General features: G+C 40.0%; 1 protein-coding gene across 1 annotated transcript in view; it reads right to left on the bottom strand.

Moving 5' to 3' along the window:
- LOC127803766 (histone deacetylase 14, chloroplastic) overlaps positions 1–20,715 on the bottom strand; it is a 39,466-nt gene extending 18,751 nt beyond the window's left edge. Inside the window, exons 1-5 of the mRNA XM_052340238.1 lie at positions 20,581–20,715; positions 18,533–18,774; positions 17,826–17,900; positions 10,459–10,560; positions 4,597–4,668 (exon numbers count right to left, since the gene is read on the bottom strand). Of these exons, the coding sequence (XP_052196198.1) occupies positions 4,597–4,668; positions 10,459–10,560; positions 17,826–17,900; positions 18,533–18,774; positions 20,581–20,674 (585 nt within the window). The 5' untranslated portion in view covers positions 20,675–20,715. The remainder of the gene's footprint in view (positions 1–4,596; positions 4,669–10,458; positions 10,561–17,825; positions 17,901–18,532; positions 18,775–20,580) is intronic.
- Positions 20,716–20,972: the final 257 nt, after the last annotated feature.

Below are 20,972 nucleotides of genomic sequence, written 5' to 3'. Positions count from 1 at the left end.
ACTGGAGGTGGTGGCAGATCTAGAAAAGGCAGTGGCAATGGACAACTGCAGAACATGTGGGTCTAATGAGTGACAGTAGGTGACAGAGGAAGGGAAAACGACGGATCTGGGTGGCGATGTTGCTGGGCGATGGCGGAAGTGGATATGGCAGAACCAGAGGCGGCCGATGGTGACTAAAAAGCGAAACAAAGGCCGGGATGGTGGTCGATAGCTATGGCATTGATGGTGGCGATTGGGGGCTATAGATCCAAAGGCGACGGGATTGATGGTAGCGGTGCAGGGCGTCTACAGACGGCAATGACGGCGACGCTAGCGGCAACTAAGGTTTGTATTTTGGCTCTAATACCATGTTCGTGTTAAATTAGAGAACTTAAGAGAGAGAAATCCTAGTTGAAGGAAATAAATTCCTCTCTCAAACAATAGATTGTACACCTATTTATACTAATACTAAGTGAGTCATGACATTAGCATGACGTAAGCCATGACATAAGCATGACATAAATATAAATGTAACATTTATCATCAAAGAACACAAGTATAAATTTTCAAAGATAAGGCTAAAAAATTATGTTCATAAGGGATTGAAAAGTGGCTAGGGCATTGGTAAGCCCAAATGGCATCACTAAAAATTCAAAATGCCTATGGTGTGTTCTAAAGGTTGTCTTGTGTATATCCTTGAGTTTCATTCTGATTTGGTGGTAGCCTGAGCGTAGTTCAAGCTTAGAAAAGAATTTGGCATGGTGTAGCTTGTCCAAAAGGTCTTCCACAAGGGGTATAGGGAACTTATCCTTGATGGTCATGGCATTAAGTTGATGATAATCCACACAAAACCATTATGATCCATATTTTTTCTTGACTAATAGGACTGGGGAAGCAAAAGGGATTTGGTTAGGTGTAATGAGAGATTGTTGTAGCATTTCCCTAACTATTTTCTCAATCTCAGTCTTTTGGGTTGGGGAATAACGATTGGATCTAATGTTGATAGGCTCAGTATTAGGTTTTAGGTTAATGCCATGGTCAAACATTTTGGTAGGAGAGAGGGTTGTGGATTCAATGAAAAGATCCTCATACTCTACCAGTAATTTATTAAAAAAATCTAAATGGTGTACCTGATCAGGCATTCCCTGGGGCATGCTAACTGTCAGGTAGAACTCTCCTTGTACTTCCTTGTCGCCATGACCCTCCTCTATAGCCACAATAGAGAATAGATGTGCTAGCTGATTCCATTTGCCCTTGAATACCCTCTGCAACCTTTTCCCAGCGATCATTTTGCATCTTCCAACTTCTTTTCTCCCTGTTAACATCATTTTCCTTCCTTTTTTCTTTCTCCAAGGAGACCTCCATCCGGTTAAAATCAAAACTAATGGAGCTTACCCCCTTTATCCAATCTACTCCAAGAACTACATCACAACCTCCCAGTTGTAATAGTCTTAAATCGGCCTCAAACCTCTCCCCCTACATTTCCCAACAGAAGCCATTGCAGGCTGATTACTTACCACCTGGTTTCCATTGGCCATTATCACACTCAAGGAGGGGTGTTCCCATGAGTTGGCACTTTAAACTTTTGGTAGTGCTCTCATTAAGAAAGCTGTGAGTGCTCCCACTATCAATTAAGATCATAAGGTTGTAGCCCTTAACTTGACCCTCTACCTTGATGATCTTATTATTGGCTACTCCCTTCAAGGCATGAAATGAGATCTCTCCAACGACCTCCTCCCTAATCTCTTCGCAATCTCTCTCATTTTCATCCCCCTGTACTTCCTCATCCTCTCCTTCTAACAGTAGAATTTTCCTTTTGCATTTATGTCCAGGATGATATTTATCCCCACATTGATAGTGCAAGCCAACAAGTCTCCTTTGCTCAATTAACTTCCCTCCACAAGGCGCTAAGCTTGATCCAACCACATTTTTCACCCCATTATTTCCCTTCACCATAGCCTAGTTATAGCTCATTCCTCCTAAATTGGAAGTCCCCAGAACCACCCTCTTCTATTGCTGCCTTTGCTTCTTCATTAAAGCTTCCACTACCATTTCTTATAACCGGCCACTCTCAGATGCCAGCTCCACTATTTGAGGCCTCATCATTTTTACATTGGTCTAAGCTCCTCACTAAGATCACTCATGAAACTTGACACAAAATAGGCTTCCGAGAGGTGAGGGTTATGGTTGATCATAAGTGATCTCATCATAAGTGATCTCAACTCTTCAAACCTTCATAGGTAGGCTCCCACATCCCCAGTTTGTTTAAACTTGTTGAATTCTTCTATAATGTCCATCATACTCCTTTCCCCAAAACGCTCGCACAGTTTCTCCGAGAATTCCTCCCAAGTATAGTCTTTTCTCACCCTAAGGCACCCTTGAAACCATGCATCCACTACATCATTGAAGCATGCAGTGGCTAAGGAGACTTTCTGCACCCTCGGGATGTTATACCAGTTGAACATTCTCTCACACTTCCTTAACCACCACCTGGGATTAGTTCCCTCAAACACTGGAATCTCCATTCGGGGCATGGGAAACCTTGGATGATAGAGGTTGGTTTGATCGTTCCTTCCCCTGTCCATCATTCCTTCTAATTCTTCCTTCGAATCTACCTCAATTCCAGAGGTTCCATTCACCCTGTTCATCCTACTCCCTGGTAAAATTGGTTTAGTCCTCTCTCTAGGGGGAAAATCAGGAGAGGCCCTTACTGAATTTTGGCAAGTGAACATCACTATGAATTGTTGTATTTGGGCCCCCATTTCTCCTCGCATCCGTGTAAGTGATCCATCCAACCTTCGTTCCAACCCCTTAATTGAGCTCTCCATCTTGCAATCCATCGTCGTGATCGATTCATGATTCCGGGTGGTTCCAATCTCTAGTTGATCGGCTCTGTTATGGAATTCCATCATAGTCAAGCTGACTTGTTGCAGCTGCGACTCGAGATTCTTTATGCATGTTCCCTCCGCCATCTATCCAATCCAATAGAGCTCTAGCCGAGAATCGTTGCTCTGATTCCAAATTTGTCACGGCTTAAGCCTGACAACGTTCTCTTTCCTAATCCAATTTGGATTTGGAAGTCTCTCGCAAGAACAAAGAACAAAAAAGGATAATGAAGAAAAGAGAAAGAGAGAACATGAGAGGGAGAGAGAGTAGAATTTCTCTTTAATATCCTCATACCCCCTCCAAGAAAGAATTGGGGAGTTTATACAAGGCGCTGGAGGAGTAGATTTCCCTGCTGAGGTGGGACCTACATCCTTCCACAGTTGTAACAACTTGCCTCTACCCCTAACCTCTTGCACATGGAAGCCCATGGCTAGTAACTAACTATAACAACAATTACAGTAGTAAAAAATTTAAAAAATACTATAATCTATGGTCCCTCTCGTGACATATACTACTATAACAGCAAAAGAACTTAAAAGTGGGGTCATCAAAGGATTGTAGAGATTTCAAGCCCAAACTAAAGTTACATAAAGCGGATCACATAAGAAGTGAAGGAACCAAAATGAGTCTTATGGAAGTTGTAAGGAAATCTTTTTCTTTGTTATTATGAAACTTGGAGATCATGATACTCCAAAAGAAAAGAAAGCTCAATTTTAATATCTTGGATCAATTGTTCCAAAAGGGGGAAAAGTGAGATGTTTAAAGGGAGAAGTGAGTCCAACATTTTCTAATATCATAAAATCCCTTCAAAGCTAGGAGGGAAGTTTTATTGGATACTTAAGAGACCATCTTTGTTGTGTGACTTTAAATATTGGGCAATTAAGTATCATGTGTAAAATACTAGTATAGATAAGACGAGAGTCTTACAATGGACATGTGGCTATACAATAAAAGGCAAAGTAAGAAACAAGAAAATACATAATAAGGTTGGATGGGCGCTTATTGAAGAGAAGAGAATCGCGATTGAGATGGCACGAACATGTGAGAAAAAGACTAATAGAAGCACGCACGAGGTGAGTGGATGAGATGGAGGATAACTTGTGGCAAAAGAGAACGAGGAAGACCAAAGAGAACTTGGGGGAAAAGCCTTAAATATGACATAGGATATGACGACCATATAGAGGGTAGGACCATGGATAGAGATGATTGAAGACCCTAGAATTCTTCTAATCGACCCCACCTACCTAGTGGGATTAAGACTTGTGATTATTGTTTTTGTTGTCATGTCATGTCAGCATGTAGGTTTTGCATTATGTCCATATTTGTGCTTCTTATGTTAATAGCAGTAACAAAGTCAAAATTAGAGTTAATTAGAAAGTTCAGCATAAAACAATTTTAGGTTAATGCTCTATCACTTCTGACAAGACCCATGGTTGGAACTAGTCATAAAAATAGTCCATTGCATTGCTGACAAAAAATTTTCATAAAATAAGTTCACAAATGAATGCATCTTATTCTGTAATCCCTCCTACCAAACCCCACCCAACAAAAAATTTAAGTAAAAATGCATCCTGGTCAGTTCATAAAGGTAGAAGTGCGCCATGTTCAAGAAAGTAAGCAGTCTTTTTATCACACAACTGAAGCATCTACTTGTCAAAATCCAACATGAATATTGGCAAACTTTGACTACCATAATAGAGAAAAAGATGCACTTCAAAGCAATGCTCTTACAGTGGCGGTGGCATAAGTAGGCCCAGACCCATCAATAAAGATAATACCCTGCTCTACAGCTTGATCCATAGCCTATAAAAGAGGAAAAGAAAAATGAACAAGATGATGGATGAGTAAAATAAATTTAAAGCAAAAAAATGTGTGGTGGTTACAAGAGACATAATAGAGTACAACAGATAGTCTTAGCATTTTCATAGATGAGTGAAATCCTGGAATTACATTACCATACTAGAGGTAAGGTACAGAATTCAAAATAAAAGAGTGGCCTTTTTTATGGGAGTGGGGGTTCCTGAACTGCCCAATTAACCTCTTTTCTATAACCATTTTTCTTCCAGCATATTCATACATGAGGGAAAAATAATAGAATTGCAGTGCCACATGAAACTACCAAGAGATAAAGGAGTAGCTGTTGGGGTGTTGGTGTTATGGATCTAGGGATTTGTTCACTGCATTTTTTCTATTACCATTCTTCTTCCTCCTATGTTGCTATTTCTCTTTTTCAATACCCCTACCCCCCACCAACCAACCAAAAACCACATACTGGGGGACACTCTTCTCTACGTGACGTATCATTGGAAGTTATTCTAGGATCACAATTATTTTAAGTGATGTTCCTTCAACTTCTGTATTCTAACCTGATCACTCCTTATGATAATAGTGTCATCTACATAAACAACATCGTAGATATATAAGGAAGAAGAATGGCGATAGAAAACCGAATGATCAGCCTCACTTCGAGTGAGACCAAAGACTTGAACCACAATGTTGAACCTGCCAAACCACGCCCGTGGAGATTGTTTCAAACCATAGAGAGACTTTTTGAGTTTGCAGACTACGTTGGACTCCCCTTGAGCAACAAAATCATGTGGTTGCTCCATATATACCTTTTCTTACATATCACCATGAAGAAAGACATTTTTAATATCCAGCTGATAGAGTGGTCAATGACATGTAGCAACTAGAGAGAGAAAGAGGCGAACAGAGGCCATTTTTACAACAAGAGAGAAAGTATTGCTGTAATCCAGTGCATAGATTTGTGTAAAGCCTTTAGCAATCAAGTGGGCCTTAAGACGTTCCACCTGGCCATCAGGACCCACTTTGGGAGAGAATACCCAATGGCAACCAACGGGAGTCTTTCTTGGTGGTAAAGACACCAAATCCCAAGTATCACTCGAATGTAAGGCGTCAATCTCATCTAACAGAGCTTGGCGCCAACCAGGATGGAACAGAGCTTCACCTATGGTTTTAGGAATAGCAATAGAGGAAAGACTAAAACAAAGACACTATAAGAAGGAGACAAACAATCATAGCATAAAAAGTTATAAAGAGGATGTAGATTATGAGTAGACCTTGTACCTTTATGAAGAGCAACATGGAGATTGTTGGGCTCAGGATCCAGAGCAGGAGGGACCACAAATGGAGAGAGCGAGTTAGGAGAGTCCTGGGCTGGAGGAATGCTGGCATTAGTAGCGGGATGAGGATAACGGTGATATGTAAAAAGTGGAGTTGTCGTGGTAGGTGGACCTGAAAACGGTAGGGTAGGCGCCACAGAGGAGACAAATGGACTTGAGAAGGACAACGGAAGAAAAGAAAAAGGAACAGGCAAAACCTAGTGAAGACTCTGTGAATCAAGCTGAACAACCGAAAAAAAAGATTGATATTCAAAGAATGTGACATCAGCAGACAAAAGATAACGATTCAACTCAGGAGAGTAACACTTATAGCCTTTTTGCAACCGGAAATAGCCGAGCAAGATACACTCGAGAGATTTTACAGCAAGCTTATCATGTCTAGGCGAAAAAGAATGCACAAAACAGATACATCCAAAAACACAAAGAGGAACAGAATAAAGTCACTGTATAGGGAACAAAAGGGAATGATGAATTTGCTCCTATAACGCTGAAGATGGCATGCGATTGATTAGATAACATACAGTTAGAATAGCATCGCCCCAAAATTTGGTGGGAAGATTGGCATGTAAAGGAACGTTCGTGCAATCTCAATAAAATGACAATTTTTACACTCCGCAACACCATTTTGTTGAGGTGTGTAAGGACAAGAGGATTGATGCAGGATGCCATTAGCAGTCATAAAGGAAATAAATGGAGAAAAAAAATACTCATGGGCATTATCACTACATAAGGTGCGTATAGAAACTCCAAATTGTGTTTTTATTTCAACAGTAAATGTCTGAAAAATAGAAAATAACTCGGACCGACTCTTCATAAAAAATAACCAAGTGCAATGAGAAAAGTCATCAATGAAAGTAACGAAATATGAAAAACCAAGAGTAGAATTGACGCGACTGGGCCCCCATACATCAGAGTGCACAAGGGAAAAGGGAGCCTCAGCCCTATTATTGACCCGACGAGAAAAAGAATGACAAGCGTGTTTACCACGCTAACACAACTCACAATTAAACATGGACAATGACGACAAATTAGGAACTAATTTCTTTAGTTTGAAGAGGCTGAGATGACCGAGACGATAATGGAGAAGATATGGGGAAGCGGCACTAGTGCAAGCTACCGATGAACTAGGCACAATAAGATGATAGTGACCCTGTGACTCACGCCCAACGCCAATCGTTCGCCCCATACCCTGGTCCTGAACACAAACAGAGGTAAGAGTAAAGATAACAGAACAGTTAAGGGTTTTGGTGAGTTGGCTAACTGAAATCAAATTAAAAGGACTATCAGGAACATATAAACAAAATTTAATGAGAAAGAAGAGGTGGGTGTGATTTGGCTGATCCCTTTAACTATAGTTTTGGTACCATCAGCCAGGGTAACAGTAGGTAAAGTATCAGAATAGGTAAAGTGAAGAGAAAATAAGTTCATCACCACACATATGGTCAGTGGCGCCAGAATCTATAATCAAAGGACTAACAGATGAGCCTTGAGCAACACAAGCAATGGGATTACCAGGATGAGACTGTTGGGTGGCCTGGAACTTCAGGAAGGCATCATACTTAGCTGCAGACATAGGTACCAATTGTGAACCTAGTGGAGATTGAGCAAGACTAGGATCACTCTAAAATATATGAGCTGCACTGGTAGATGATGCAGGTGGAGCAGCTCGCCGACCATGTTTCTTCCAGCATTTGTCCTCAAGATGACCCAATTTCTTACAAAAGGTACACTGTGGACGTGAGCGATTATTATTGCGTCCTCTATTTCTTCTGACGGTGGAAGCCTGAGATACAAGAGCTGAAGATTCAGCTGGAGGAATAACATGAGAAGAAGAAGACATACCATGTGCACCTGTCATATTCAACAACCTTTTGAAAGAGTCCTTTATGGTAGGGCTAGCGGAGCTGGTCAAGATTTGATGTCTGATGGTGTCAAACTCTGGTTTCAGACTAGAGAGAGCAATAACCATAAAAAACTTCTCTCGTTGAGCAATTTGTTCGGTGCGGGTCGTAGTAAGAGGAAGAAGAGCATCAAATTCTTGCATGAGAGCCCGAACCTGCCCCATATAAGATTCCATGGACGACTCCTGCTTCAGATTCTTGGTATTAGAGACCACAGTGTACAAACATTAGATGTCGTTTGTATAACACTCTTCAGCTTCCTTCCACACATCAACATAAGTTTCAAAGGGGCGAAAGAGTTGCATGATGGATAGATCAATAGACTGCCATAGGAAGCAACATAACTAAGCATCAACTTGTTCCCATCTCGGCCAATTAGCTTTTGGCACACTTTTAGCTTTTGTGGTAAGATGATCCGCTTGCCCTTTGAACCACATTTTGACAAAGGTTGCTCATGAGAGATAATTGGCAGACGCTATCAACTTGACAGTGGTAATATCGATTGTCACAAGATTGGAGACAACAAAGGATTGAGAGGTAGCAGGGGCAATGGAAGAAATCGAAGCGGGAATAGCACTAGCAGAACCACGTCATTGAAATCAGACATGGTGAGGACTTTGACACCAAAAGTAGCTTTAGGGGTCGTTGGCGGTCAGATTTGGAGAATCCGAAGAAAGAAGTCCGGTGGATGTGCTGTCATGCGTCGGCACGTGGAGGCGGAGGCAGTGTGGCGGCGGCACGTGGCTGATTTGGCGGCGGCGATTCTTCAGCGGTCGGCCAATCTGGTGGCGACGAACCCCAGGGTGGTGGTGGTGTGGGTAGGTTGTGGTCGGACAGTGGGGTTTCGATATGGGCAGTGACGGTGACACGGTGACGACTAGGGTTTGAAGGTTGCTGAAAAACGATACACAGCGACGGCTAGGGTTTTTGTCTCACCAGTGGCTCTGATACTAAGTGAAAAAATAATTAGGAGAGAAAAAACCTAAGAGACTACTCTCTTTTAACTTGTTATTTATAATAAGCATAATAGATCTTAAACCTATGGGCTTAATCTAATTACAAATAAAACACACACATATAATAATTATAATATATACTAATAATTCTAACATCCTTCTTGGGGGAAAAAATGACTATTCTGCCCCTATAAAATTTATTCCTCTGATGCATTTCTCGGATCTCAGTCACTATATGATCCAAATTTCTTATTTTGAACCTGAAAATACTTTGGTGTTACAGCTTCCATATCCCTGATAGATGCGTTGTGCAAATGTGAGCCCCTTATTAGGCTCCTTGTTGCATGTGTGTTCACTTCGCTTTTTAAAGTGGTCCCTTGCCAATGCAAGTATCAGGTGCAAATTTCTGTCCAAAATTCTATATGTATATACATATTAATATATATGCTTTGAGTCTATCCTAAAGGAAGGAAGTAGCATACAACTAAGTCATCTACCTCCCAACGATACAAGGAAAGAAATTACAACAAAATACAGAGACTATATACACACACACGCACAAAGATCATGCATTAACCATGAAAGACATTTAACATAACCAACATATAGTTTTTCTATAAAAGTCTGGAAAATTTAGGTGCCTACAGCCAACTAGCAACTCAAGCCAAGAGACTGTACATGTCTATGAGTTGAGTTCAAAGAAGAATGAATATTTCCAAGCTAGTCCAACAAGTGTCAAAGAAAGGAAGAAAACATGCATTTAACAATGTAATACATGAAGAGAAACAGATGTTGCACCTTCCACATAGAAATGACTTATAAAATTCATTAATATGAGAGCTTAAGATGACTGAAATGCAGTTGTCAATTTCTTGCCCTGTAAGCTTATGAAGCTCAACTCTAAAAGTGCATATGAAGCTTATAATTTGTTAAATGTTAACTACTGTGTGTGCAACAGCTTCTGTGCTCCTATAAACAAGAAATTGACATTTGCTAAGCCTCAGACATTCACCTTCATCAACAAAATTGATGTGCACAATTTCATTGAAAGTAAAATCAGGTGCAGTTTCACAGAGAATATATCACACTTCACCTAATTGTACATATGAGACCTACTTTGATATGATATCCAATCACAATAAGCTCTAAGTTCTTCTAGGAATAAGTGATCAAAAAGAGAATCCTTTCTTCGAAAAAGTTGAGCTGATCCTGAGATCTAGTTAATGGAGATAGAAGTTTCATCAAGTGAGGAAACATCATCTAACAAGAACTAAATCAAATGCATACAGTGAAGAGCAATGTAATATCAGATCAATGACACATATTAGATGGTATACTACGATGTCAAGGATGACAAGATGAATCATTATCAAATCTATTAATCCAAGCAGTAAATGGAAACATTTGTCTTTGCATTTCTGTTCCCTTGCATTTGTAAATTCATGATACATGTATAAATAACTTTGTAGTAATATGCTACCATGAGAAAAAAAGGGAAAGTGGGAAACAGAGGTTGAGAGTGGAGAGGGGAACTGGAAACTATGTGACAAGAAGTATAGAATTACTGTGCAGAACCATTTAAAACAGCTGTACCTTCTGGAGTCCTGACACATAAGCTCTTGCATGAACACTTGCAATATCATCAACAGAAGCAGTTCTGAAATTTTGTAGTTCAATGACCTCCGATCCACGGAACTGAGGCACATATTATGACAACCTTAATGAAAAAAAGGTTTTAGATATTATTTCATACTAAAACTTTTCTTTGTATGATCATATGCTGAAAACAGATGAAAGTGCCACCGACTCAGTACTGGGAACATTCATATTACCCAGCTTCCCTCCTTCCTCATTTAGATGCACAGAGCTTTTGGGTTTTTCATATTCCAAGTACTTCATGCTGTCTGGGAATTGCGTGCACAATGAAAGTAGAAGGAAAGTGCCTAAGCAGATTGATTGCTAAGTAATATTCAAGTGCTGCAGTCTGTTGAAACTGTGCACTTAGGTAACAATTTGTTATGGTCAAGATGCAACATCTAACATTTCGTTATTGTTCCTTACCCAATCTGAACTGGCATGACTTTCATCTCTTCCTCAAGGAAACTGTGCAGTTATACAAATATGCAATCCATAAATAACTTTTAGTTGTTTGAAGTAATTTATACACCAAGGGCCCTTAATAGGTTTGCTGCATCACTAATAGAGGAGTCAATAGAAGTAATCTGTGTGGAAACCACTCTAAACAAGTAGCTGGGCTTATGATGGAAACAAAGTCTTGGAAGCTTTACTTAAAACTATTAATCCTGAAGAAAGTCTAGGAAGCTTTACTTATAACTATTAATTCTATGGCATAAAATTTGTATTCAATCTAAATCTTCTAAAACTATTTGTAACTGATATAGATCACCAGATAAAAGATGATGAGGGATGTAAAAGCCCTGCCTCCAGTTAGGGGTTTTTGCAGGAAGAATATTCAGTCTATTAGAAAACCTTCAATCTATCCAGTGGAGGCAATTATTCAATTAGATAGTATGAGCTGACCAAACAGGCAAAGGAATCCAAAGATGAATCACATTGTCAGTGGGGAAGTAAGTTGTGTTCTCAAATGAGGGATTCTTAACTTCTAGGAAGAGGTGAGATTATCAGCTTTAAAGCTGAAACACAGGGGTGGAGGTCTCAAACTGGTTAATAGTTAATAGGGATGGGAGAGATAATTGTTATGATAGTTTGACAACTTTAAGATGAGGATAGGTTGAGACGGAGGAAATATTGGCCATCACTGTTATACAGTGTCATCAAGATGACATTTTGCAAAGGACAAGCAAGACGTAGCCAAAGACTCAAAGAGTCCTGCTATATCCCAATTACAAGAAATTTTGCATTTAAATTTCATTCCAAAAACAGAATGAAATCCCTGGTGATTAAGATTTAAGGTAATTATAAGGTGAATTTCATAAGCTCATTGTACCATATCATCTTGATGAAGTGGTAAAATAGTGGCAGTGATTGTTTTCTAGTTGAGATGGCTATTGATAGCTTAGATCTTGAGTGATTTCAAGGAGGAAATGAGAGGAGGGTTTAAAGCCAAAACAATGTTTATTGAAGTGTTTAGACACAACCATGAACAAAGAAGCTGACAGCAGTGAAGGGAATGCAGGTGGAGCTGTAGAAACATCAAAATCATCTCTTCTTCATGTAACGAGTAAATATCCTTTATTCACGATTATTTAGGAGTTTGGAATCGGCCTCACCATTGTAGGAAAGAAGGCTATTGGATATGGTCTGATGTGTGATGCATTGGAGACTGATACAAATGCTAGAGGAGTTTGCAAGAAGCATTGATAAGCAAGATGGCAGTTAGCTCTTTGTCACGGCCTCAGCCTGACAATGAGGACCTCTCCAATCCGGTGGGGATTTGGAAGCGATTCAGAGAAATAGAATAGAGAATTATAGAGAGAATCAGAGAGGGGATAGAGAATGGAAGAGAGTAAAACAGAATTCAGTATTAGGAATGGAGAAGATATATTTATAGGCCATTTGGAGGAGATATTCTCTTGTCAGAGGTGGGCCCGCACCTGGTACAATTCTTAACAAACTATATTCCTCCTGCCTCCCTTACACATGGCCCATTTCTTACTCTAATATTGCTAATATAGAAATAGTGAAGTAAGTAAATGCAGAAATTAAAAATGGAACTGAATTAAGGGCTGAATTCGTGACAACTCCCCCTCTATTAGCCGTTTCTTGTCCTCAAGAAACGCTAAGGAGGCTGGCGGCTTGTGGGAACTGCTTGAGAAATTCTGGAAGGTATTTCCATGTGTTGTCTTTGGATGTGCTGCCATGCCATTTGACCAGTACTTGGATAAGTGGAGCCCTATGTCTATACACTACACTTCTGTCGATAACAACCTCTAGTTCAGTTCTTACGCTGACTTCTTTGGGGAGGGTTGGTAGTACAAAACTCGTGGGTTGAGCCCCCACCAATTTCTTCAGGAGCAAAACATGAAAAACATGGTGAATTTGTGACCCTAGGGGAAGCCTTAACTAATAGGCCACCTTCCCTACCTTGGCTTCGATAGGAAATGGTCCATAATACTTGGGGCTAAGCTTAGTGATCCTTTCTCGAGAGATTGACTTTAGGTGGTTATACCTCAGCCTTAGATACACTTCCTCCCCCCCCTCTTCGAACTCCCTCTCACTCCTTCTTCGATCAGCATTCTGTTTCATCCGATTCTAGGTCGAGGCTAATTCTTGCTTCAATTGTTATGTTATTCTCCTCTTTTGTTGTAAATAGTCTTCAACTGAAGCCACATTAGAGCTTCCTCCCACTGCCGGTAGCATGGGTGGTTTATACCCGAAGAGAGCCTCAAAAGGGGACATTTTAATTGACGAATGGTGGCTGGTATTATACCACCATTGGGCTAGGGACAACCACCTATGCCACTCCTTAGGCTGCAACAAGTAGACGCATCTTAGATATGTTTCAAGGCTCTGGTTCACCCTCTCAGTTTGGCCGTCAAACTGAGGGTGACATGCAGTAGATAAATTCAATTTCGTTCCTAGAGACTTCATCAGCTCCTGCCACATCAAGCTGGCGAAAATCTTGTCCCTATCAGAGATTATGGTCTTAGGGGCCCTATACAATTTAATCACCCGATCTAAGAAGATCCTCGCTACAGCTTGAGCCGTGTAAGGATGGGTTAACCCTATGAAATGGGCAAATTTAGTCAATCGGTCTACCACAACTAGGATGTTGTCCTTACCTTCTAACCGAGGCAATCCCTCCACAAAGTCTATCGAGATACTAAACCAAGCCTGATCTAGGATGGACAGAGGTTGTAGTAACCCCGGGTAGGCCACTGTCTTTGATTTACACCTCCTGCATGTGTCACACCTTCGAACCAATTCTTTAATATCTGCCTTCATTCTTGGCCATTGGAACACTTGTTTCACCCAAAGATAAGTATTCTGCTCTCCCAAGTGCCCTCCTAGTGGTGACTCATGCAAGGCTTGAAAAATTCTTTCCTTAATCCTTGTGTTCTCCCCAATTACAATCCTCCCATGAAATCTCAACAACCCTTGATTCAGTGTATAGCCTCCCGTCTCCTGAGCCCCCATAGTCAAATTCTCCAATATAGCCTTAATCCTATTGTCTCCTTCATAGTTGTCGATGACTTCTTGATACTGTTCGGGTACCACAATGGTGATAGCTAATAAATCTCCTTCCTCTTGACATCTGGACAGTGCATCAACTGCCTTGTTCTCCTTTCCTTTCCGGTATTGAATCATGTAATCTAGGCCCATCAACTTAGTCATCCCCTTTCTTTGTAGCTGTGTCTAAAGCTTCTGTTGTAACAAAAAACTTTAAGCTCTCGTGGTCTGTCTTTATGATGAACTTGTTTCCTTCCAAGTAATGTCTCTAGCTGTCTACAGCTATAAGTACAGCCAAAAATTCCTTTTCATAGATGCTGAGTCCCAAGTGTTTTGGACTCAATACTTGGCTCAAAAAGGCTAGAGGTCTCCCTTCTTGAATTAGCACTGCCCCTAACCCAATTCCACTAGCATCAGTTTCTAGGATGAAGGGCTTATTAAAGTCTGGGAGTCCCAACACTGGCACCCTGCTCATGGCCTCTTTGAGGTTCTCAAAGGCTTTCTCTACTTCCGGGCCCCACTGGAAACCTCCTTTCTTTGGCAAATTAGTCAATAGTTTGCTGATAACTCCATAATTTTGCACAAACCTACGGTAGTACCCGGTTAATCCCAAGAATCCCCTCAAAGCCTTCATCGTTGTGGGCCTCGGCCAAGACACCATTGCCTCCACTTTCTTTGGATCAGTGCTTACTTCCCCATTTGATATGACATGCCCTACGTACTCCACCCATCTTTGGGCGAATGCACACTTGGACTCCTTAATAAAAAGTTGGTGGTTCTTTAGGATTTCAAGGGTAAGCTTTAGGTGGGATAGGTGTTGTACAAAGGTAGGGCTGTAAACAAGTATATCATCAAAGAATACCAATATGAATTTGCGGAGATAAGGCTCAAAAATTCTGTTCATGAGAGATTTTAAAGTGGCTGGGGCATTGGTGAGTCTGAAGGGCATCACTAAGAATTCAAAATGTCCATGGTGGGTTTTGGAGGCGGTTTTAGGAATATCTTCAGTTTTCATCCTAATTTGATGATACCCCACCCTAAGGTCTAGCTTAGAAAAGAATTTGGCATGGTTAAGTTCATCTAATAGGTCCTCCACCAAGGGTATGGGAAATTTGTCCTTGATGGTCATGGCATTTAGTTGTCTATAATCGACACAAAATCGCCATGTTCCATCCTTTTTTTTACTAAAAGGACGAAAGAGGCGAATGGACTTTAGCTAGGCCTAATGAGGGATTGTTCAAGCATAGTTCTAACCATTTTCTCAATTTCATTCTTTTGGTGAGGAGGATAGCGGTATGCCCTAATGTTGACGGGTTGTAATGGTGAAAGAAGCTTGGAATTGTAATGGTGAATCTGAAAAATCCTTTCAAGACTCAAAGAAGAAATCACTAGTCCCGGTTTAGCCTTTCTAGATTTTAGCAAAGCCTTTTGTTGTGGAGATTGATACTTCATTTCAGGGATTTCTGTTGTTCTTTCTCAAGACAAACATCTTGTTGAGTTATATGGTTATAGTCCCGATTATTGACACGCTTTGAAAAAGAAGTGCGAGACTGTTTTCCAAGTTGACAAGAATCACAATGAAAAGACAACAAACTAGATAAACTGGGGACCATATTCTGAAACTTAGCCAAACTAGGATGTCCCAAATGATTGTGGAGAAGAGCAGGAGACTCAGTCATCGAGCAAGCAACATGCAATGCAGGAAGGTTGAGATGATAGAGACACTGCGACTCACATTCGACGCCAATCATCTGTCCCATATCGCGATCCTGGATAGTAACAGAATGATCATCAAAGGTGATAGAACAATTTAAGGCACGCGTAAGTTTACTAACAGAGACAAGATTAAAGGGACAATGAGGAAGATAAAGAACAAAATCTAAAGATAGAGAAGGTTTGTTTGGCAGTGCCAACAGCTTTAGCAACTGCTTTGGATCTATTGGCTAATATTCCAGAAGGTAAAGAAATAGAGTTAGTAAAATGAGAGAACAAATGGGGATTACCAGAGATATGGTTAGAAGCACCTGAGTCCAGGACCCATGGTCCCAAAGAGGATGACTGAGCGAGACAGGTAGTGGAATCACCAGAGTGGGCGATAGAAGCAACTGTGGATGAGGTTTGCTATGACGTCTTATACTTGAGATACTCATCATAGTCAACCCCAGTGAGAAGGACAGATTGCGGTGAATGACCATCAAAGGACTCAGATCGAGAACCATCAGCATGAGCAACATTAACACGAGGAGGGCGGCCATGCAACTTATAACACTGTTCCCTAGTATGCCCCCACTTGTGACAATAGTTACACCTGGGGCGTTTGCCCCGATTACCACGATCTCTTTCTTGTTCCTTCTTCTACCCCATTGCAGGTTTATTATCGGCGTCATCAGCCTCGGTCTCCTCCCGGTGGAGATGTTGTTCTTGTGCCTTCTCCCGTATCTCCTACTACTTCAACGACTCTTACTGCCTCACATCCTACTCCAATCTCTCCACCTACTGCGATACTGCCTTATGAGGATTTGCTTCCTATTGCCCTTCGGAAAGGTACCCGTTCTTCTCGCAATCTTCACCCCATTTATAATTTTCTTAGCTATCACCGTCTCTCGTCTCCTTTTTGTGCGTTTGTTTCTCTCTATAGCAGCTATGCACCACTGGCCATTGTATCAACTGGACATTAAGAATGCCTTCTTACATGGTGATTGCTTCAGGAGGTCAAGTTTGGGGAGATATCACAGATGAGATTAATTTGCGACAATCAAGCTGCATTACATATTGCTTCCAATCTAGTCTTTCATGAGAGGACCAAATATATCGAGATAGATTGTTAGTTCATCCGAGAGAAGATTGTATTTGGCTATATTACCACAGATTTTGTCAATTCCAATGACCAGTTAGCAGATGTCTTCACTAAGTCTCTCAGGGATCCTCGAATTGAGTATATTTGTAGCAAGCTTGGTGCATATGATATATATGCTCTAACTTGAGGGGGAGTGTTTAGTTATATGATTATACTCTAGGGTTAATCTTATGTTAGAGCCCATGGCCCATGGCCCATTGTATTTGTATATATATATATAGGTGTATGGTTTATGAATTTAATTAAGTGGTATATACATATTAAAAGTTAGGGTTTCCTTCCTAAGTTTCACACATCTTATAGCCTATTACACTGAGAAGCTGACTCCCAAAATGTCTAAAACTCTCACCTACATCAGGGAATTGTTTGCTTTTTCAAGCCATACGAAAATGGGGGCAGTACTAGTGGGCAGTAAATTCAAAATTGTTACAGACCACAGGGGCCTTCAGGAGATCTTGAACCAGGTTTCAAGCTCTGAAACAGCAGAAGTACATTAATATTGTGTGGATATGATCCTAACACCATACAATTCAAACCAACGTAAGGAGAATCTTGTTTTTCAAGGGCAGGATCATATTGGGATCAAATCTTTAATTCGAGCAGAAGATTCTCCAGGAGTTGAATCAGGCGTTACTTGAAGGGCATACTGGGATCCATATATAGAACCTTCACAAGAATCTTTACCAATTTTTGTTAGCTAAGAATGAAGAAGGAAGTGCAACTTTGAAGTCATAGACGTATATTTATAGTCATTTCAGACCAAAAAAAAAAATTCAAGCACGTATGTTTGTAGTCAAACCCTATAATTTACAGATGTTCTATAATGTATAATCTATCCAGTTTGTACCAATAAAAGCTACATAGTAGATAAGCAAAAAAAAAAAAGCCTGTTGAAACTGAAAATAACTTGGTTGCAAGTAATTTTTTGTAGCATTGAAATTGTGATTCATACCTTTGGAGTAAGCTCCATCTTTTCAAGTTCACTTACAATTGCAGGAACTCTAGAATTACATTCTGGATGCGACTCCTGAAAGCAATGTTAAGCCAAGACAGTGTGTAGAGAATATATCAAATAGACAACTTAAGATGCATAAACCAACAAGAAGCTAAGCCTTTATCCAATTATGTGGGGTTGGCTACATAAATTGTTACTTAAGGTTTTTGAAGTCCTTTTGGGCAAAACAAAGTTAATTTTTCATTTTTTTCTATACTTAACAGATAAATTTATCTATTAATGTAAGATATCATCACCTAAGTTATTTACTTTACCAAAAAAGAGGCAAATAGATAGCTTATTAGATATTTTTTTAATAAGTGTAAAAAAAAAAAAGAAAAAAATATTTTGTGTTTTCAGCCTTCACCAACAGGTGTGTTGGTTTCCTAGGAAAAGGAAGTTTTTAAGCCATTTTCTAGGAAAAGAAACATAAGATTTTGTCCATTGACTTAATATAATGTCAGATTCTATCAACCATAAATGAAGTGATGTAAGGATTTGTAAGCAAAAACATAACTCAGATGAAAAGATTACCAAGAAGCACAAGATTAAAAGTTTAGAACTGCAAGTTATTTTCCATGACTGCAAGGATGCATAATAATCCCCGCTTGAAATTGTATGAAATGGTTCAACAATACAAATTGTATGAATCAGTTAAAATATACCTGATTATGGCCCAAGGCAGGAGCTACAGAATAAATCAACTTTGCCTCAGCTAGTTGGGAACTGGGAGGTACAGAGGATTCCTTATCCACCCCAATAGAACAACAAATTGAGGTTCCAAATTTTTTTGAGGAACATCTCCTTGATCCTGTATACTTCAGAATCAACCTGTGGCCCACAGCTTTGACATTTGAAATAAATCTGTTATGATTCTTCCACTTTTGAGCTGGGAAGAAAAGGTTACCTAGCACAAGGGCAGAATAAATTGTCAATTAAGGAAACGTGTGACCACAAATCTGTTTTCCAGATAGGGAAGATCATGGAAACCATTGAGGGGGGGGGGGGGGGGGGGGGGGTTGGGCGCTAAAGAGGGAGAGGAAAAAGAAAAAGGAAAAATGGCTTAATGCTGATTGAGATCACATAATACCAATCATGAGGACCATAATACACCAGAAACTAATACAGGTCATTTAATCTGCCACCCACACGGTATATGAACAATATGTGAATCCTTGAGCTCAGCCAATTTACTAGTGAATTTAAGCTTGTTCACTACCCAAACAAGTAAAACGGAGTTCAAGTTGTGTACATGACTGCTCAACAGTTGAACAGGTTCATCAAAACAAAAGGTTGGGATACATTAGGGTCATGACCACTTGAGATAAGCCCTGGTGTATAAAAGCATACTGATCCTGCTTGGAATAAAGAACAAACCCAGAATGCAAAGTTAATTCTCACAGCAACAGGAAACTCTATGCTGATATTGTTTTGAAATTCAAGGAAATATGTTTATTATTATAGAGCAGAACTCCTTATTATTTATCCTAGGTCCTACCCAACCCGTTTCTAGACCTAAAGAAAGCTACCATTTGAATTCAAAAATCAAGTTACCATGGTGGTAGCCCAACAGTTTGGGAGTTCTCCTTTGTCCCCTAGTGTCAAGCCTCGAATCAGAGGCTTGGACAATTCTGGAAAGTCGTAGATCAGAGAGAATTGGAGGGAGAATTTGAAAGAAGAGATAGAGAGAAAGAGAGAAGAGAGGGAAAGAACCGAATACTTCATTGATAGTTCCCGTCCTCTTTACAATGCCTTTTATAGGCTATCACTCTCGGCTTATTAGGCGTAACCAAATAGGTACAATCAACTCAAGCGGTAACCGCTAAGTACACATGTTACTGCCTCTATAGGAATTATTACAATAATGCCCTCAGGCTTGTGACACCTAGGTTTGGGGTTAGAACCTTAAACCCATCCTGCTTGCAGGATGACCCAGACTTATGATGAGGTGGGGGATGCAAGGGCTGATCTCGTGCACTACAGTGGGGTTAGGGTGACAAGCTCGCCTTCACAGTTGTACCTAAGGCTCGAATTGCATAGCAAGGAAGGCCCCTCATGGTCATGCCTAGAAGGGGTTGCTACAATGGTTGTTCCACATTCCTCTTTTTTATGATATTGACAAGGAAAAAAAAATCAAATATCAAAATGGAGATATGCCATTATAAAGATAGGATTCTACTCAATTTCCCAACCTTTGAAAGATTTAACTCAACATTCAAACACAACTCCCGAGCTTAGTGATGGCAGTGATGCAACAACATATTTTTTTTTATTATTAGGTTTAATAAGTAATGTGTCTTTTAATACAGATGGGATGGATGAGACCTGAAGTTAGAAGGCTTCCTCTGTGATCAGCGACTAGGATTCAAGACTATTTTAACCCTAGTATAGCCTTTTATGACGCTTCATGGGCAACCTTATTACCTTACTTCAGTGTTTGAGGATTCTTAAGTCCTAAATTACATATTAACGTTTCCTACACAACAAGAGATCAAAGCCAATTCCAATTAATCGGTAGTCATTTCTCGATTTGAGCTCCAGCATCCATTCCATCACAGTTCCTATTCTAACGAAAAGCAAAGACACCAGTTCTGCTTCCCATGGCAAACTCGAAATAGAATAAATAAACCCTCAAGCTGCTCTAAGCCAACATGCACAAAAATCTACTCCTTGAATTTCGTAACAATTTCAGAGAGAGAAAGAGAGAGAGAACCTCCTCGAACAGAAGTTCGAGTGATAGCTTGGAGCTCCATCGATTGCCACACACACGGTTGTTGCCACCGATGAGGCAAGGCAGTGACGACCATCACCCGTTTTAAACGTAGCGCATAACCTGCAGTTAGGATAATGAATGATATTTGTCCAAAACTCGAATAAAAATCACGTGTTGAACACGGGCTGAAATTCTAAATTAAATTAAATAATCTTGAAAATGTGATATTTTAATAAATTTATAAAAAAATATTTAATATTGTCGTTAGGATTTTTCAATTTAATATTGTCGTTAGGATTTTTTAATACTAATTAATATTTAAAATATCACATTTTTAAGATTATGGAAGAAATTAAAATTCATATTTTTAAAATTTTATTATTATTGAAAAA

Source organism: Diospyros lotus, chromosome 6, assembly GCF_014633365.1.
Source record: "Diospyros lotus cultivar Yz01 chromosome 6, ASM1463336v1, whole genome shotgun sequence".
Lineage (NCBI taxonomy): Eukaryota > Viridiplantae > Streptophyta > Magnoliopsida > Ericales > Ebenaceae > Diospyros > Diospyros lotus.
This window is presented reverse-complemented; position numbering and strand designations above follow the sequence as displayed.